At 33.3% G+C, this 17,647-nt stretch overlaps 1 protein-coding gene across 1 annotated transcript in view; it reads right to left on the bottom strand.

Moving 5' to 3' along the window:
* Positions 1-1,208: 1,208 nt before the first annotated feature.
* Positions 1,209-17,647, bottom strand: part of LOC110020932 (protease Do-like 5, chloroplastic) — a 36,072-nt gene continuing 19,633 nt past the window's right edge. The window contains exons 7-9 of the mRNA XM_020719236.1: positions 16,448-16,522; positions 15,412-15,511; positions 1,209-1,254 (exon numbers count right to left, since the gene is read on the bottom strand). Coding sequence (XP_020574895.1) covers positions 1,251-1,254; positions 15,412-15,511; positions 16,448-16,522 — 179 coding nt within the window. The 3' untranslated portion in view covers positions 1,209-1,250. The remainder of the gene's footprint in view (positions 1,255-15,411; positions 15,512-16,447; positions 16,523-17,647) is intronic.

Below are 17,647 nucleotides of genomic sequence, written 5' to 3'. Positions count from 1 at the left end.
GATTTGCTACACCAAATCTATAAATAAGCTATGGGGGCTCAAACAACCCTGAATCGATAAATCAGATAGTCCAAGAACAAGTTGGCCTAGTCAAACCAAGCTACCTTTACAACTAGAAGATTAGGCAATAATGAAAAAGTTAATGACATCACCTCATGCAGTTGGGAGGAGGGCAGGTGGAGGTTGGTAGACAGAACTCTATTTTGCCTCATCAAGAAGCATATTATAGCCCTCCAATCGCGCCGACATGTACTCCTTATTATGCAAATCAATATTAAGGTATAAATTTCTCCAAGCCATTGCACCTTCAATGCTTAAATCACTCATCTTATAGAGTAAATCCAGATAAAAATGATGAGAGTATCACACATTTCTGTTGAAAATTTCAAGAGATGACACTTTCTCGACCAACTAATTTACTCATTAAGACTTTGATCCATCACCATTAATACACAGTGTTACTGCCAATGTTTTAGCATGCATAGTTTCTCTATCCAAGATATTGTCAGCTGCAAACACCACTAGCTAACCGTGGTACGATTGAGTTAATTTAAAGGCAGCCATAATTAAATTACAAATTACTAAAAAGGGATGTGATCTCCATTATCCATTGTAGATAATTATAAAGAATATTATATATGAGAGCAAAAATAGCCCACTAAAAATCGACCAAAAAAGCTTTCCCAATTTGTTTGGCAAGTTTTTTTTTAGAATTAAAAAAATTCTATGGTAACTTCTCACTACTAGCACCAGATAGAATGACGTGCTATTAAATTGCTTCAAATTCCTTTAAATGCCTCGTGTTTTTTTTTTCCCCCACAACAAATCTCAGTAGAAAAACTCAGTAGAAAAATTGGCAATGGATGTGCTGCTTACTGTAGCCATATAAAAACAATAGGATATTCCTTCAGTTCATGTTGATGCCAATCTTACTTGCTTCAAAAGAAGCATCGAGAATGCCATAAACGATGTCAGCAAACTGGGTAGATCAGGCAGGTATATCAGAAAGCAGAGATGCACCAAAAAACAAGTAGAAAATTACTGGTGGAAAAAGAAAGATATTAAAAGAAAATTTGGTAGATGTTGTGCAAAAATAGAGCTAACACCACAATTAACCCTCAATAGAAATGAGGGAAAGACGGGAATTCATAAAGCCAAACTCAAATGGTTTGAAAGAGGCTTACGAAGATAATCATGATTATAATCCATTGTGTAAGTTGCATCTATCATGAACAAACTTTTTCTTGAAATCACCTAATGCAGAAGATTGTACTATTTAATAACCAAATTGTGCATCAATAACCAATTGCTTCACTTTTCCATGAATCATAGAGGCAAGAAACAGTGACTAATTTCAGATAATTAATCTTCTTGAAGAGTACATTGCTTTGTAAAAGAAACAAAAAAAGTAAGATTAAGGTCTACAATGATGGATGTGAAAAGATTATTCCAAAGTTATAAATAGCAATGTTTTGAAAACCTGACCAAACCGTCCGGTTCAACCAGTTCGACCATGAGCCAGTTTGTGTTCCGATTAGAGCATCGGATTGAATCGCTTTAGCATCAAACCATTCCAGATCGCCTCAAATTGTTAATTTGACCGATGAACCGATTCCAATTTGCGAGAAACGGGCGAAGAAAACCTCAAGGGGGCATTTGGTAGCACAATTTTAAAAGTATCTAGCCATGGATTTAACTCAAATCCAACCAAACACAAAAAAAATGAAAACGAAATCAAACTCTCTATTAATCCGAATTTATCTCTGTTTTCTCTTCTCTATAGTCGTTCCGTCTGCAAATCCGGATTTTCCAAATCCCACAAAGAGTCGGATTTGCCAAATTATGTTATTGTTGCTTGCGACCTTCGCTCCCATCGCGAGCTCGCCGGAAATCTGGATTTGAAAAATCCTATTAATGTAAATTTGATCATGCAGCCAAACACCCCCAAAGTGTGTTATCACTAAGATTTTCCCAACCAACAGAGTTTGTTATTGCTTTAATTTCCCAAACTGCACGAGGCATATTAACTTTTCCCATTATTCGTAAGCTTCACAACCCTCTCGGTAAATTCCTATTAGAACATCCCCTCCTGTCTTGATTATTCTTAATTTTAAGTTGTATAGCAAATCTCTAGTCGAATGCCTCAATTGGAGCTCTCTGAAGACTTCCGAGTCTGAGATTGCAAGCTTTTTGTGCATTGAGATAATACAAAACCAAAAAAAAAAAAAATTACACCTTACCATTTTTCACTCTCCTTTATGTTCTTATGGCTATTTTGAGACAATTTAGTATATTTTATTGAAATTTAATTGATGTTCTTACCAAGGTAAATTTATGCTCTTACAAAACCAGGTAAAAACTTCCTTATGTTTCAAAATATTGCAATAACTTGTAAAGTATTAAGCATTTTTTATTAAAATTTAATTGATTAAATTCTAATTTTCAATCTATTGTGTTTCTAGTAGACCGCTTAATGTGCAATTTAAAATATAAGTTGTGGATTAACATTCGTTAGAAATATAATTTTACAATTCATTGTATAAAGAAAATTTTTGTTAAACTTTCATTTTTTTTCTCTAGCTTCTGTTTTACAGTTAATCAAATTTTTAAATTTTATAATTCTGATTTTTGTTACATTTTATTATACTTAAATATTTTTTATGATTATTACATCATCCGGCTCAACCTTGCATATCTCTTCCTTCCAGTTCGACGTTCGGTCGGTTTTCACAATCCTGTTAAATAGTGTCCATGATTTAATCTTCTTACACACAACAAATTCATGGAGGTGGAATAATGATATTGCAGCTTCATATACATAAGTTCTTTGGTGCTTAACAGCATAACAAACATATGTTCAATATATAAACAATAAAACGAAATAAAATATGCATCAAAGTAAAGCATGAGAATTATCTCATAGGGGTGGGCGGTTTGAGTTTCTATTGTCTAAAATACATTATAATGTAGATTAAACTGCTATAGAAATTCCAAAGGTTATATTGCAATCTATCGATTGAATTATTAAAGTGAAGATTCAAAACCAATTTATAAACATCGATGACCATTATAGCCTGTCTAAAATTGATGACAAAGATATTGCATAAGAATAAAGCAAAGAAACAAGAAATACCTCACAGTCATAAGGACAAAAAAAAGGTACGCAACCAACTTAGACGATTATCTTGCCCATAATCACAAGAAAAAGTTGATATTAACATGCAATCAGTATCATCTATACTTCAGACGCACAACTAAAAAAATATATAATCAAGTTAAGGTAAAGGAAGAATTCAACAAACACATCAGATTACATCATCCGCCGGTGATGTGATGGGAACCAAAAAGAAAGTTTATGAAAAAAAAGAGGAACCAAGCAAACAAAGGTCAATCTATTTAAGAACATTCGATCGCTCCCCGAACAGATTTCAATCGTCCACCAAATCAGTACGTTTCAAAGGCAAAAAAAGAAAATATCGCAGAGATTTCCCACGGGCACTCGGCACCAGGTTGGCCTATGCAAAAACCCTAGAAAACTTTCATCGGCACCATTCACACGCAAAATCTATTACATAGATCATGAAATCGTAATAACATAAATCAGGTCATAAAGTCAAACGTTCTAACATCTAATTTCGCAAAATGAATCGATGAAATTCCTTCACAAACCTGTCTGCGGTGGATTTGATGCCATCGAGACAACAATAGGGTAACGCTACATATAAAGCGTTCTCCCTTCCCTCTCTCCCTCGCTCTTCTCGCTCTCCCTCTGTCTCTCTCACTGTCTTATTGGAGAGAAGAACTCTGCTCCACCTCAGGTCCTCATCCTCCCCGAAATTACCGAAAACTAATTAAAAATGAGGAACCCACGGGACACGCTGAGACACTGTCAGCCGGACCGGTCCGACACTCGGACCGTTCAACACGATCCAACCGCATTACTTGGGCCGAGCGATCTTATTGCGGGCCGGGTCAGGGGTAACTAGATAAGAGGTTTAGATTTGGATCCAATTTGATTTAAAGCCTGCTAAAACTCAATTCAAAATGTTTAATTTCTTACTTCTATGATTTTACGAATTTCTTTTCTATTTGAAAAATAGAATTTACACAATGATAAATGTCAATAAAATTTTTGGAAACCTACCCCTGGTGCTATGAAGTTATGTATTTATATATATGACGCCCAAAATTTGGCGATTACATTTATAACATCCTGATGTTTTAAATTTATACAATGAAAATGTGTATTTCACTTATAAAAGCATAATGATAGTAATATATTTTTTATGGATTTTAGTGATATGCATGTAAATACCTGAATAAGAAAGACACCCAACTCAGAGTGATCCTCCTATTGCAATGAAAATGTGTATTTCACTTATAAAAACATATTTCACTTATAAAAACATAATGATAGTAATATATTTTTTATGAATTTTAGTGATATGCATGTAAATACCTGACTAAGAAAGACACCCAACTCAGAGTGATCCTCCTATTCAACAGGACTACTTATCATAGCTCGACAGTCATCCACTCGAATTGGAGGGGCTCACCAATTAAGTTGAACTCATATTATTGTCGGGGGGCACTCACTAAGGCGAAATAACATTGTCTTATACCCTACAACATCACTTTTAAATACCTTGGTCGTAATTCTTTTAAATATTGGCATCATACATCCTTTCGTGGGTGCTTTTAAACACTGATTCTAGATAAGTGTTACGAAAAATATTTTTTCGTGATAGCACCAAATTAGCCAAACATGCTCAATTTCATTCATTTTAATTTTTGTTTTAAACCAACTAATTATATTATACACCCCTAATACTAATCATCGTGCTAAAGTCCGCCAAAATTATTAGTTAATCTAATAATTTCAATGCTCATCCTGATTATTACAACAATTCAAAATCAATCATTTGGCCTCACATTGTCTCCTCTATAAATAAGACCTCCATGACTCCAGCCACCCAAAACTTGAGCAATCTCCCCTCATAAACAATATTCCAATTCTTCCATCAAAATAATAATCAAAACTCACCCCTTTAAATAACCAAAAAATGAAACAATCACCAAGGAAGAAAACCTCTATATCTGCCTTCTTATCCCTCTCCCTCCCTCTCCTCTACCTCTCCCTCCTCAACACCTCCCCATCCAACCTCATCAAAGACACCACCTTTTGGTTCCTTCTCTCCAATTCGATCATTCTCTTCATTGCCGCCGACTCCGGCTTCTTCTCCGCCCCCGACGATACCAACATCCACATTAATAACAACCACTTCATCCCGCACAATACAAGCTATAACATACCTCCTTGTTTCGTCGAAGAGCAATCAAACAACAGTACAGAGAATCATGCGAACGTGAAAGAGAAGCATTTGAATTGTTCAGAGATTGATAGAGAAAGCGTAAAGAATGCGAGTTATCCTCCGGCGGAGAAACCAAAGACGCCGCCGAAGAGCTCTGACAACGAGGAGGAGAGCGAGTATTGGAAGATGAGTGATGAGGAGCTGAATAAAAGAGTGGAGGAGTTTATTAGAAGATTTAATAGGGAGTTATCCTCCAATTCCAATAGGTGAAGAGAACAAGAGAGGAATAAATCTTCTGTGTTTTGTTAACTGCTGCTTTGTTTTGCTTGCCAGATGTACGTAGTTGTTTATACAATGAAGAGAAATAAATCTTTTTGTTTAATGTTAATGGGCAGGTTTGCCTTAACTTCGATCGGCTTAAGTGCTGTCAAGATATATGTTATATGTGTGTTATGCATGAATATGAAACTTAGGGACATTTACAATATTCATATCATACAAATTTTATGTTTTTATATATCTTACCCCTAAACTCTTATATTTACATTTGTGGCACTCAAAGTTTTAATATCACTTTTACTAACATTTTCGTTTCCATGCATAGATTTAAAACACCAAAATATTGTAGATGTTAATATAGATGTTTAGATGTTGGATATGCAAATATATAAGAATTTTGTGATATTTATGTAAATCTTCGGTATACTTATGATATTTAGTCTAGTCGGATTGGAGAGGTAGAATTAACATAGAAATTAAAAAAAAAAATCTCTCAAAAACTAAGTTATTTAATTGAAACTTTTATTCTGATTTTGTCTGTTGAAGAGTGGACGGGTGCTTCAGCGCTCAAGGGGTCCGACACCTAGGTGCCCATGTCACGGCGACTAGGCGACCAATGGTTAGCGACTGCGCTCCAACCTCTCGGGTTGGTAAAACAGGGGCTGGCCGCCTAGGCACCCAAGCATCCAGTGTCTAGACATCAGTGTCACTTTGCACCTTTAAGCTTCAAGTCTTCTCTTAATTTCCCCGCTTCAATTTCATGTACTTACAAGTTAAACTCAAAAATACTTAAGAAAAAAAAAACACTAAAAAATCACTAAAATGCAAAAACACGTTTTTCTTTACCCTTTCTTACTGTTGACAACATAACTGAACTGTTTATTATAATATTTTTTTAATATAAGTTTCAGCCACCTGATTTTTTTTGCAAATTAAATATTTTTAATTTGAGTTCGCACAATTATAAAATTATAAGGAGACGATTGTCCGTTTAGGATAATTATAAAACTATTATGAGAATAGTAAATTTTTTTTAGAATTTTGCTTAAAAAACCTAAAAATTTAGTTTATAAAACTAAAATTATTGTTCAATAAAAATCTCAATCTTTAAAATAATTTTATTATTTAAAAATCTCATTATAAGAAGTTAAAATCATAAAGCCAAGAAAAACTTTATAACCCCAAAACATTGTAAAAAAATATGTATATAAAAAAAAAATACAATTTTAATAATCTATTCAAACAAAATTAATCTCATACTAACTTCCTGAATCTAAATTTATCTGTGAATTATACTTGAGAAGAGAGCTCAAGACTGGGGAGAGAAAGGGATAGAGAGAGAAATGCATATTAATGAATAATAATATAGAGTAATTGAAGTCTTTTCGGACCTCTCTGCCCTATTTTATTCATAAAATGACTATCTATTTATAGGAAAGATGATACAATATTTAAACTTTCAAGCAACATAAGTATTTCTTATATTTTATATATGTGTGACTGTTTTCTAGCTCTGCTATCCAAGTATGATTGATGGCGTCATTCTGAAACATTTACCCAAACATATTTCTCTTAGTTGGCATCCGCGGTATAAGATCCCTTAAGTCAAGGGTTCGAATCTTCTCTGACACAGTTTGACCTTAAAGTTGTAGTATTCGAATTAGGGGTGGTTGGAGTCTCGTATAATAGCCTCCTATCATTCCTTTTCCATATATATATATAGCTTTGACTTGGGCACAATGAATCTAAGACGGCTCTTAGGAGTAAGAAAATGATAAACTCAAACTCAATAATCATCCGGCGAAGACGTGTGCATGCCACGTATCACTATATCATTATTATTTATTAATCCCAATAACCCATGTCATCACTTTTATCCTCCACCTAATCCCAACTCATCAACATCCTATTGCCAGCCTGGTTTCTCACCATTCAAGAAAGGAACATTTACGTACATACCACTCAATTCATAAGTATTTACATTTCACACCTTTAAGCTTTAGTCCATTTATATAAACATGCCATCTTTTCTTTGTAGGAAGAAGTGTATTTTATTTTTTTAGAAGTTAAAATAGTGATATTTTTTATGTGGTATAAATGTAAAAGATAAAATTTGATGGTTAGATAAGTAAACACATAGGAATGGGATGGTATATATGTAAATACCCTTTTACAAAATTATGAGATCTGCAAATTTCACTATCAATTAATAATTAAGGTTTAATAATGGATTAATTAATGAGTTTATGTGATATGACTAAGCACCGGTTAAATTATTAGTCACATCTTACTTGCTCGGGAAGGTAATCACCTTGGCTGATTATTTAGCAATGAATTAATAGAAAGAGCATTGGACAAGATATGTTTAGCTTGAGGATGATAATGAAAAGGAGTTTTATACAATCCATTTTTTATGTATTTACATATCTATCATTTAAATTTTATATTTTATAATTATATCACCTAAATCTTTCACATCACATCAAGAATGTCATCTTTTCAAGTTTTAAAAAGTAAAATATATATTTTCACGCATATGTAAGTTCGTATGTATGTCAGAATTAGGTTTAGGATTTAGATATGTAAATACATAGGAAATGAATGGTATAGATGCAAAATTTTAAATAGAAAACTGAATTTTATAACAATTTTTTTTTTTTTTGCCTTATTTAAGATAAAAAAACAGCACTAAAATTGCTTAAATTTTAATTAAATTTTTTTAATTAAACATTATTAGATGTGAAATTTTTTTTTTTTTTTGCCTTATTTAAGATAAAAAACAGCACTAAAATTGCTTAAATTTTTTTAATTAAACATTATTAGATGTGAAAAGAGACTTTTATGCATCGTAAGGACGGATTTAATGTCCAAATTATCTTCAAGGTCAGTTTTGTCGAAACCTAGCCCGAGAGTTTGAAATTATTAAGTCGGAAACAAATAATTGAACAGAGTATGTAATTAAATCTATTATTAATATGTAATATTAAATTTATTGAACAAAAAAATCTTATAATAATGACTTCTAATACTATGAAACAAAATCATAAAGTTCTAAATACCAATTACTTATTAACTTGGTGTTACATGCACAGTTGGTTGAAAAATCACCTTCTAGACTTGAATGATGAGGGAGCTTTCTTGAAGCCTTCTTGTTCTCCTCGATGATCTTCTAATTAGGGTTCTTCGTCCGTTGTTTTTGTTTGGATTCTCTATATCCAACTTCAATTGATGGCTTCGGCTGGCCCATCCTTCAAGGATGTGGTCTCAGGTAAGCCCTATGGGTCAGGAGAGATTCATTTCCCGTCGGATTTTCAAGATCTAATTTCAGGGGCTGGTTCGGGTGGTTTGCTTCAAAAAACATCTCGTAAGAATGGAAAACCTGCTCTTCTTTTTTCTGAAGAAGATACAAACGTCCTCATTGAACCCTTAAGTATACTTTGGTTGGTAAATTTTCTTTTGCTCATCCAAAGTTGGAAGTTAGCCATAAGTTCTTTTCAGATTTACATCTGGTTGGCGGCTGGAATTTGGGGTTGATTGATAATAGAAATCTTATGATTAAATTACAATTAGAAGAGGATTATACCTCACTTTTTGCTAGAAAGGTTTTGACAATTGAAAAGTGTTATATAAAACTTCTCAAATGGACTCCCAAATTCAATCCTGAGGAAGAACCTCCTATCGTGCCTATCTGGATTAGATTTTCAGGTTCGAAACTTCATTATTTAAACCCAAAGTTCTTTATTCTTTGGGTTTGATTTTTGGGAAACCTTTAAAAATGGATATTGCCACTAGCAATCTTTCTAGGCCTTCGATGGCTCGAATTCTAGTTGAAAGGGATGTTACTTCTAGTTTTCAAGATTCTATTTGGATAGGAAATTTGAATGATGGGTACTCGCAAAAAGCGGAGATGAAATTTGTTCCACATTATTGTTCTAATTGCAAGATGTTTGGGCATATTCTTTCTCATTGTTATCATGCTCATCCCGAATTAAAATATTGTAAACCTCAATATGGCAAAACTCACAGTGGGACTACTACTGCTATCAAACTGATGGTTGTTGCTTTGCATAAGAAGGAGGATGGAGTGGAATCTTTACATTCTTTATCTATCAACATAAGGAGTAATACAAATTTGGTTACTGATCTTGTTACTGATGTTGTTGATAGTTCATTGATTATAGAGACTGCTAGTTGTTTTTCTAATGAAAATAATACAGGTATTGTTACTAAAGCAACTCGTGATTCTAATAGGGTGGTCTCAGACAACAATACTATTGTTATTTCTGATAATGATAAACAAATGGTTTTACATTTTAGCCCTGTTTTTAAAGAAAGTCTTGCTCTTACTCGAATGGAGTTAGAGGAAGACTAGATGGTACAACGTTCTTCTCGTAAGAGAAAATTTCGAGGCAACAAGGAATTAAGCTATGTAAATCCTGAGGTTTTTCATTCTCATTTAATGGGGAAGGAAATTGATTAGTCTGATTTGGCAATTATTCCTAGACCCAGTAGAGGGAAAACTGTTATTGATGAAGTTTAATACTATAGTTTGGAATATTAGAGGCATAGCAAAGTCTTGTGCTTCTAATCGGCTCAAAAATTTAATTCGTGCTTATAAGTTACAGTTTCTTGGTATTCTGGAACCTATGGTTGCTACTAGAAATAATGCTTTTTATTTGAAGAGATTTGGTGCTTTCAATTCTCTGGCTAATCTTAATAATAAGATTTGGTTTTTATGGAAGGACTCTATAAGGATTGATATTCTTATCAATCATCATCAATTACTGCATATTAGAGTTCATATTTCTAATGAGTCTTTCCTTTTCACTATCATTTACGTTGGTTGCACTAAGCAAGCTCGACTTAAGCTTTTGGAGTCTGATTAAATATATTAACCCCTTTAATGAGGCTTGGCTTATAAGCGGAGATTTCAATATGATTTCTGCTGTTTCTGAGAAAAAAAGGAGAAGCTCCTCCTAATTTTACTCTTATTACTCAGTTTAATGATACTCTGATGGAGGCGAGGCTATTTGATTTGGGTTTTAATGGAAACCCATTTACTTGGCATAGAGGCAAAGTTTTTCAAAGTTTTTGAACGTCTTGATAGATTTGTTGCTAATTCCAATTGGATTAGTTTTTTTTTCTCTTGTTTTTCCTTGCATAAAGTTCAACATTTGTCTATTGGTGATTCTGATCATGCCCCTATCTTGTTGAAGATTATGGATAGCTCTTACACGACTAATTATCAATTCAGATTTTATAATATGCGGACTCTTCATGAATATTATAAGCAATTCCTTCAGAATCATTGGAAGGCTAATGTTGTTAGGTCTTCTGGTTATAGATTGTGGTGTTTACAAAAAAAATTAGCTAAGGCTCTTCGAAAATGGAATTGGGAGGTCTTTCGTAATCTTCATCAGAACATTGAGTCTAATGAAGAAAATGTTAAATCTCTTGAGCTTGATTATGCTAATAACCTTATTGCTTGGGATGTTTTGCTTCAAGGTCAGCAAAAGCTTAGTGAAGCTATTTCTATGGAGGAAAATTTCTTTGCTCAAAAAGCTAAAAAGCTGCCAAGGCTCATTTTTTGGATGGTGACAGAAATACTGCCCATTATCATGCTTGTATTAATAATCGAAAGAAAATCAATTTCATTTCTAAGATTCTTACTGCTGATGGTACTGTACTAACGAATATCAATAATATTGCTTCCAATGGTGTTCAGTATTTTTCCACTGCTTTTAGTAATGATGGGAATTTTTCGATTCATCTGGATAGTTCTCTTTACCATGGTAATAATGTAATTGACAATGCCTTTCTTACTTGTATTCCTACTATTGCGGAAATCAAAGATATAATTGATAATATGGAAGATGGCAAAGCTGCTGGCCCTTATGGTTTCACAGCTGAGTTCTATAAAAGTGGTTGGAGTATTATTCATGTTGATGTTGTTACGGCTATACAAGACTTTTTTAGAGGTATAAATTTGCCAATACATTTTAAAACCTCTAATATTGTTTTGATACCTAAAGTTCAGAATGCTAATACTTGGGATGGCTATCGACCTATTAGCCTGAATACAGTCCTATCCAAAATTATTTCAAAAATTTTGGTGAAAAGATTGCAACCCATTCTAAATAATATTATTTGTCTTAACCAATCCGCTTTCTTAAAGGATACAAATATTTGTGACAATGCTCTTATTATTCAAGAGCTTATAAAGGACATTGATAAAAAGAGTAGAGGGGGGAATACTATTTTCAAGATGGATATCAAAAAAGCTTTTGATGCTATTCGTTGGGACTTCGTTATGAACGTTCTCTATGCTATTGGCTTCAATGCAGCCTTTTGTAAGCTTATCTATCGAACTCTCAGTGATAACTACTACTCCCTGCTTATAAATGGTCACAAGTATGACTTCTTTAAAGCTTATAAAGGCATTAAACAAGGAGATCCTCTATCTCCTTATCTCTTTATTCTCGTCTTTGACTATTTGTCGAGAAGATTGAATGCTTTGTTTACTGATTATCCGAGGTTGAATTTTATTCATAAAGGAAGGCTGAGTATCTCCCACTTATGCTTTGCTGATGATTTGATTATATTTACCAATGCCAATAAGTACTCCATTAAGAAGGTTTGGGCTGAGATTTTGAATTTTCAGAATATGTCTGGTTTGTTTTTTAATACTTCAAAATGCTCCTTTTATTGTTCTAAGAGGATTTCTATTTCGAAGAAGCTTTGGATTATGGATTATACATAATGCAATAAGGCTATGTTGCCTTTTAATTATTTGGGTTTTAATTTGGATAAAGGCAAAAATAGTATTGCCCTGTGTATGAAGCTTTTTGATAAAATCAAACAAAGGATTTTATCTTGGAAAAACAATTTTCTTTCTTTTGGAAGATGTATTACTTTACTTAAAAAGTGTTCATATTTCTCTCACTCTCTACTCTTTACAAATTATGAATGTTCCTTTGGGTATGATTAAAAAGATTGAAAATCTTTTTAATAAATTTCTATGGGAAGGTAATGACAAGTCTAAGATACACTGGACTAGCTGGAAGAAGCTTTGTAAACCTGTTGATAAAGGTGGTCTTGGCTTTCGTAGTTTATCTGATTCTATCACAATAAATTACATGAAATTGTGATATCGATTCAGAAAGAATTGTTCTCTTTGGGCTTACTTAATGCAAGCCAAATTTTATTTTAATAAACATCCTCTGGCTATTACTTATAAAAAAACGATTCTTTTATTTGGCATGAAATGTTAAAAGTAGCAAGGAACACTAAATATCTTATGTATTGGGATATCGGTGAATGTGATGTTTCCTTTTGGTATGATGATTGGATGGGGAAGGGAGCTCTAGTTTATTTTTATGATGGCCCTGTTGCTATTGATGTTAAAGTGAGAGATTTATGGAATGAGAATCGTTGGTGTTTACAAAAGCTTAAACAGATGGTTCATACTGAAGATGCTTATTTCATTAATTTGATTCCTATTAACAGAGATGATAATGATATGGCCAAGATTAAAGGAAGGATGGGAGATTCTGTTTCTAAAAGCTTTGCTAATTCTTTTAATTCTTTCAGGGGTTAGACCTTCGATGGAATTGAAATTCCTGGGTCAAACCTTCCATGTCCTTCTTTATTTGGAGAGTAATGCATAATCTTCTTCCAACGGTCTTATGGTGGCAAAAAAATTTGGTTGGCATTATATTATCTTGAAACTGACTCTTTGATCTTATGGAAGTACTGCAGATTTCAGGAAGATCATCATTGAAGTGTTAATATTCAAATGAAGAGGATTGCAACTTTATCCAAGAATCATACTAAGAGAGAAGGTAATGGAGTTGCTCATTGGGTGGCTACGCTTGGTTTACAGCTGAATGGTGCTTTTCTTTCCAAAGTTGTTCCTTCTGTTTTGTTGCAATTGGCTCTTAAGGATGTTTCTTAATACTTTGGAGTTTTTTGTTGTTTTGTGTTGTTGGGTGTGTGACTTGTATTTTTTCATTTCTTGGGAAAGAGGACTTTTAAGTTTTTTTTTTGTGTGCGTTGTAAGTGGGGTGTAGATAAGTCCTCTTGCCTATTTTTGTAATTTTTTTTTTTTTTGTGATTAATACATAAGGAGCCGAATAATACTCTTTTACCAAAAATTAACTTAGTGTTACATGAATTATCTTCACTAATTCATTTATAAGACTTAATTCTTTCTTATGAACATTAGTAAGATTGTGTAAGCCATAAATATACTTGAATGGATATATTACATTTATAATTTATTATAAGGTAAATTTTAAGAAAATAACATGCATGCATATTAAATTACAAGAAAATTCATAAAATATGCTTAGGTAACTACAATGATCATAGATATTGCTTAATAGTGCAAGTGTTGTACACTTGTAGAGTCATAATATTCATTTTTTTCATTTAAGGATTAATCATGTAACGAGTATATATCATATTTGAATTAATATTTTTTATGAGAATATATTGTATAATATAGAATAAATAGTCATGGTCTAGCATGAAGATATATTTCATTCCTACAATGTGGTGGATTGGTCAATAAGAAGGATAAATCATAATTTATCATTTGCAGAGTGATCTTGTCATATATATATTATGTTTTTATTTTTTAAAAGGAATGACTAAAGGCTATTATACGAGCCTACAACCACCCCTAATGTACCTAACAATTCGAGTACCAACTCCTTAAAGGCAATTGTGTCAAAGGGAATTGGAACCCCTGATCTGAGTCAGCTTATGTCATGGATGCCAACCAACAAACCGTGGTATGTAGCACATAATACATAATATCAACATAAAATAAAATTAAATAATGAGCATAATTTTCAAATGAGATAGAATTAGTAACATAAAAATATTACTCCAACTTAAAAATGTGGCCACCTACGTGAACTTCATTAGATATTATTTTTTACAATTTTACTCAAACTTGGTCTTCTTTAATTTCACACTTATAATAACATGGTAAACATTCATATTAATTACTTTATACATATATTTCTTTTTATTATTATTTGGTCCCCTTTATTTAGTTTACTTGGTCTTTTTTTTTTTCATTTTAACCTGAGTATTTTGAATAATCTCATTTTTTTACTTACTATTATTATTATGAAATTACTAATTTTGACATTGTAATGGCTTTCTTTATTAACTATACTTTTCTTAGAATTTAATATCATTTTATTTTCCCCCTAATAAAATATATACATATATATATATATATATAGATATATATATATATATATATATATATATATAACATTAATTAGTCTATGTTATTGGATAATTGACAACTATGATTTTGAGAATGGCGACGACGGTAGACCGATGCAGTTAATCTAGCTGTGATTGTGATTTGAAGTGTCTACCAAGCACGTTTGGACGATCAACCACCGGACGCCACGTCACTCTCCGATGAGACGTATGACGACGTGACGCCTGGTGGTTGGCCATCCGGAAGGAATATTTTCTCCTACCGAGAGGCTACAAATGAGTGGTGATAGTTGGATGATGACGGCAGATAGGTAGATTTAAAATTGAATATTACCTCAAGTTTCGTGCTCAATCAAATATATTTCTAGGTGACAAAACAATCTTAAATACTTTACTCATATAAAAGCAAAAGCCGACAACTTAGATCACCTTTATTATCTAGTCATAGAGAAAACAGCGAAAATAGAAATAAGATACCTTTTTGGAATTAAAACCCTCGCAAATTGAGAAATCATAAAACTAGCAATATCCACTGCAAACATAAGTTTGCATGGATCTATATTAAAAAGTCTAAAACCTGTTTTTGATGTCAGTTCCATTGATGATGAGGGAAGGGACAATGCGAACAACAGCATCAATTGGTATGGCAAAGTTGACACCAGAAGAAATGCCTGATCCTGCATTTTGATGAACATCAACCATTACAAATCAATTTTTATCACCAACAAAGAACTTTCACAATTTCACAAATATATTTCATTTCTCTTATGGAATGAACATTTTGTTGCTTTGCAATTTTGCAATTGGAATCAGGGGATTTACATACATACCTAGCAATTCTAATGTATTTACACACCTAACATCAATACTTCAATGTTCACTTATACAGCACACCCAAATCAAAATCACATAAAAATGGCACTAATATTAACTCTTCAAAATTAAAAACACGCCTTTTGGCTTTTTCATACATTAAAGTGCCAAAATAGTCCCATGGCTCTTTGTAGGGAAAAAAAATATTCAAAACTGCACATGACTGCAATCATAATACGCCATGTGTACGGTTCGACCCTGTCATGCATTAAACTATTTAGTTTTTTGTATTCAGTGGGGTTGAACGTACACATGACGCATTGTGTTTGGAGTCCTGATGCAGTTTTGGATCAGGACTCTTGATGTAATATTTTTTCCTTTGTTGGGGGCATTTTAATCCTAAACTATATGAAAAGCTCAACTTAATCCCCAAATACTTTCAATATGAGCAGAAATGGTCTATGGAGGGCTATTATCGCTCCAATTTCGTCTAAGAATTAACTTCTCACTTTTACAGATTCAGACGAAAATGACCACATGCAGACAGTTAGGGGACTATTTTAACACTGTACTCTTTATGATGTGATTGTAATACTAGATTGTTATAGAAATAAATATCAATATTTAAGTGTTAGATATATATAAATACATGAGAATTATGTGGAAGGTATGTTAATCCCCCTTTCCATAAGAGGGATTTACATAAACAATTCTTATGTAATTACATTGATGGCTTCTACCCTCACTTGCATTATTTATTAATATCTAGACAAGAATCAAACAATGGAAAGAAGAAGCACCCTTTCGTGTGAATGTTGCTGTGTTAACTCCAATAACATGACCATAAGAGTCAATCAAAGGGCCACCAGAGTTCCCTGCACTTCACATAAACAAAACATAAGATTCTTATATTGAGTTATATATCACTTTGCATATAACAACTTGATTCAATTATTTTTCCCAACCATATATGCCCTTCACTTTTTTTGTAAACAGACAACTAAAGAAAGAGGTTCATCCAAATGTCATGAATTTCAGTAAGAAAATGGCAAATTATTCACAATAATGGCAGGAAATAATTCATAAGAATTAGAAAAAAAACGTAAATGAAAAATCTGATACAAATGTAGGTGCATTTACATACATACCATACAATCCTTAAGTAAATGATACGCTCCAGACCGAAAATCAGCGAGCAAACCCACCATGAAACAGCAAGAGATTGATGGATAACTCAAACGAAGGCTGCTCTTATCAAAAATAAAAGTACACAAAAATGATACAATGGTGATCTATTTTTCGAGAGGTAGATCGGCTCTCTCACAACCCTAGATGTCGCTAGGAACACCACAGGAAGAAAGAAAACGGTACCCAAACAAAAACAAACATGAAAAAATAAACCTTGGGTTATTCCCTTTAATAGAATCATCTCTCAATATTTCAAAAAGTTTCCTTGCAAGCCTTCCCTTCAAATTCCTTTAATTTCTCCTGCTTGAATATGTGGTTAAGGCTCTCTTGGACCCCCTTTGCTCCCTTCCTTTTCTTTCACAGCAACCGGCTTCCTTCCTTTTTTTGTCGCAGCAAACTGCCGCCCTGATTCTTTCTTGTGGAAGTGTCTGGCCCGCTTGGCCGCTTGGCCGCTTGGGCGGTCCGGTTGGAGGATTCTTTCTTGTGGAAGTGTCTGGCCCTCCTGGACCGGTTCACATACAAGCGGTGTAACAATACTCCCCTCTCAAAGATGTGTCTTGTCCTCAAGGTGGAAGAATGAAAATTGCACATGGATCACCTCGTAGGGCTCCCAGGTTGCTTTATAGTCTGGCAACCCTTGCCACTTAACCAATACTTCCTTTGCTCCCCTACTCCTCGTCGCACTTCTTATATCTCTAGCGGCTCCAGAATCACTTCCAAGTCCTTCGTCAGTGTCGGCAATAGTGTAGACGGTGTGATCTCCAATCACACGTCTCAGCTGTGACACATAAAAGACTGGGTGTAATGTAGAC

The sequence above is a fragment of the Phalaenopsis equestris genome, unplaced genomic scaffold, assembly GCF_001263595.1.
Source record: "Phalaenopsis equestris unplaced genomic scaffold, ASM126359v1 Scaffold000113, whole genome shotgun sequence".
Lineage (NCBI taxonomy): Eukaryota > Viridiplantae > Streptophyta > Magnoliopsida > Asparagales > Orchidaceae > Phalaenopsis > Phalaenopsis equestris.
This window is presented reverse-complemented; position numbering and strand designations above follow the sequence as displayed.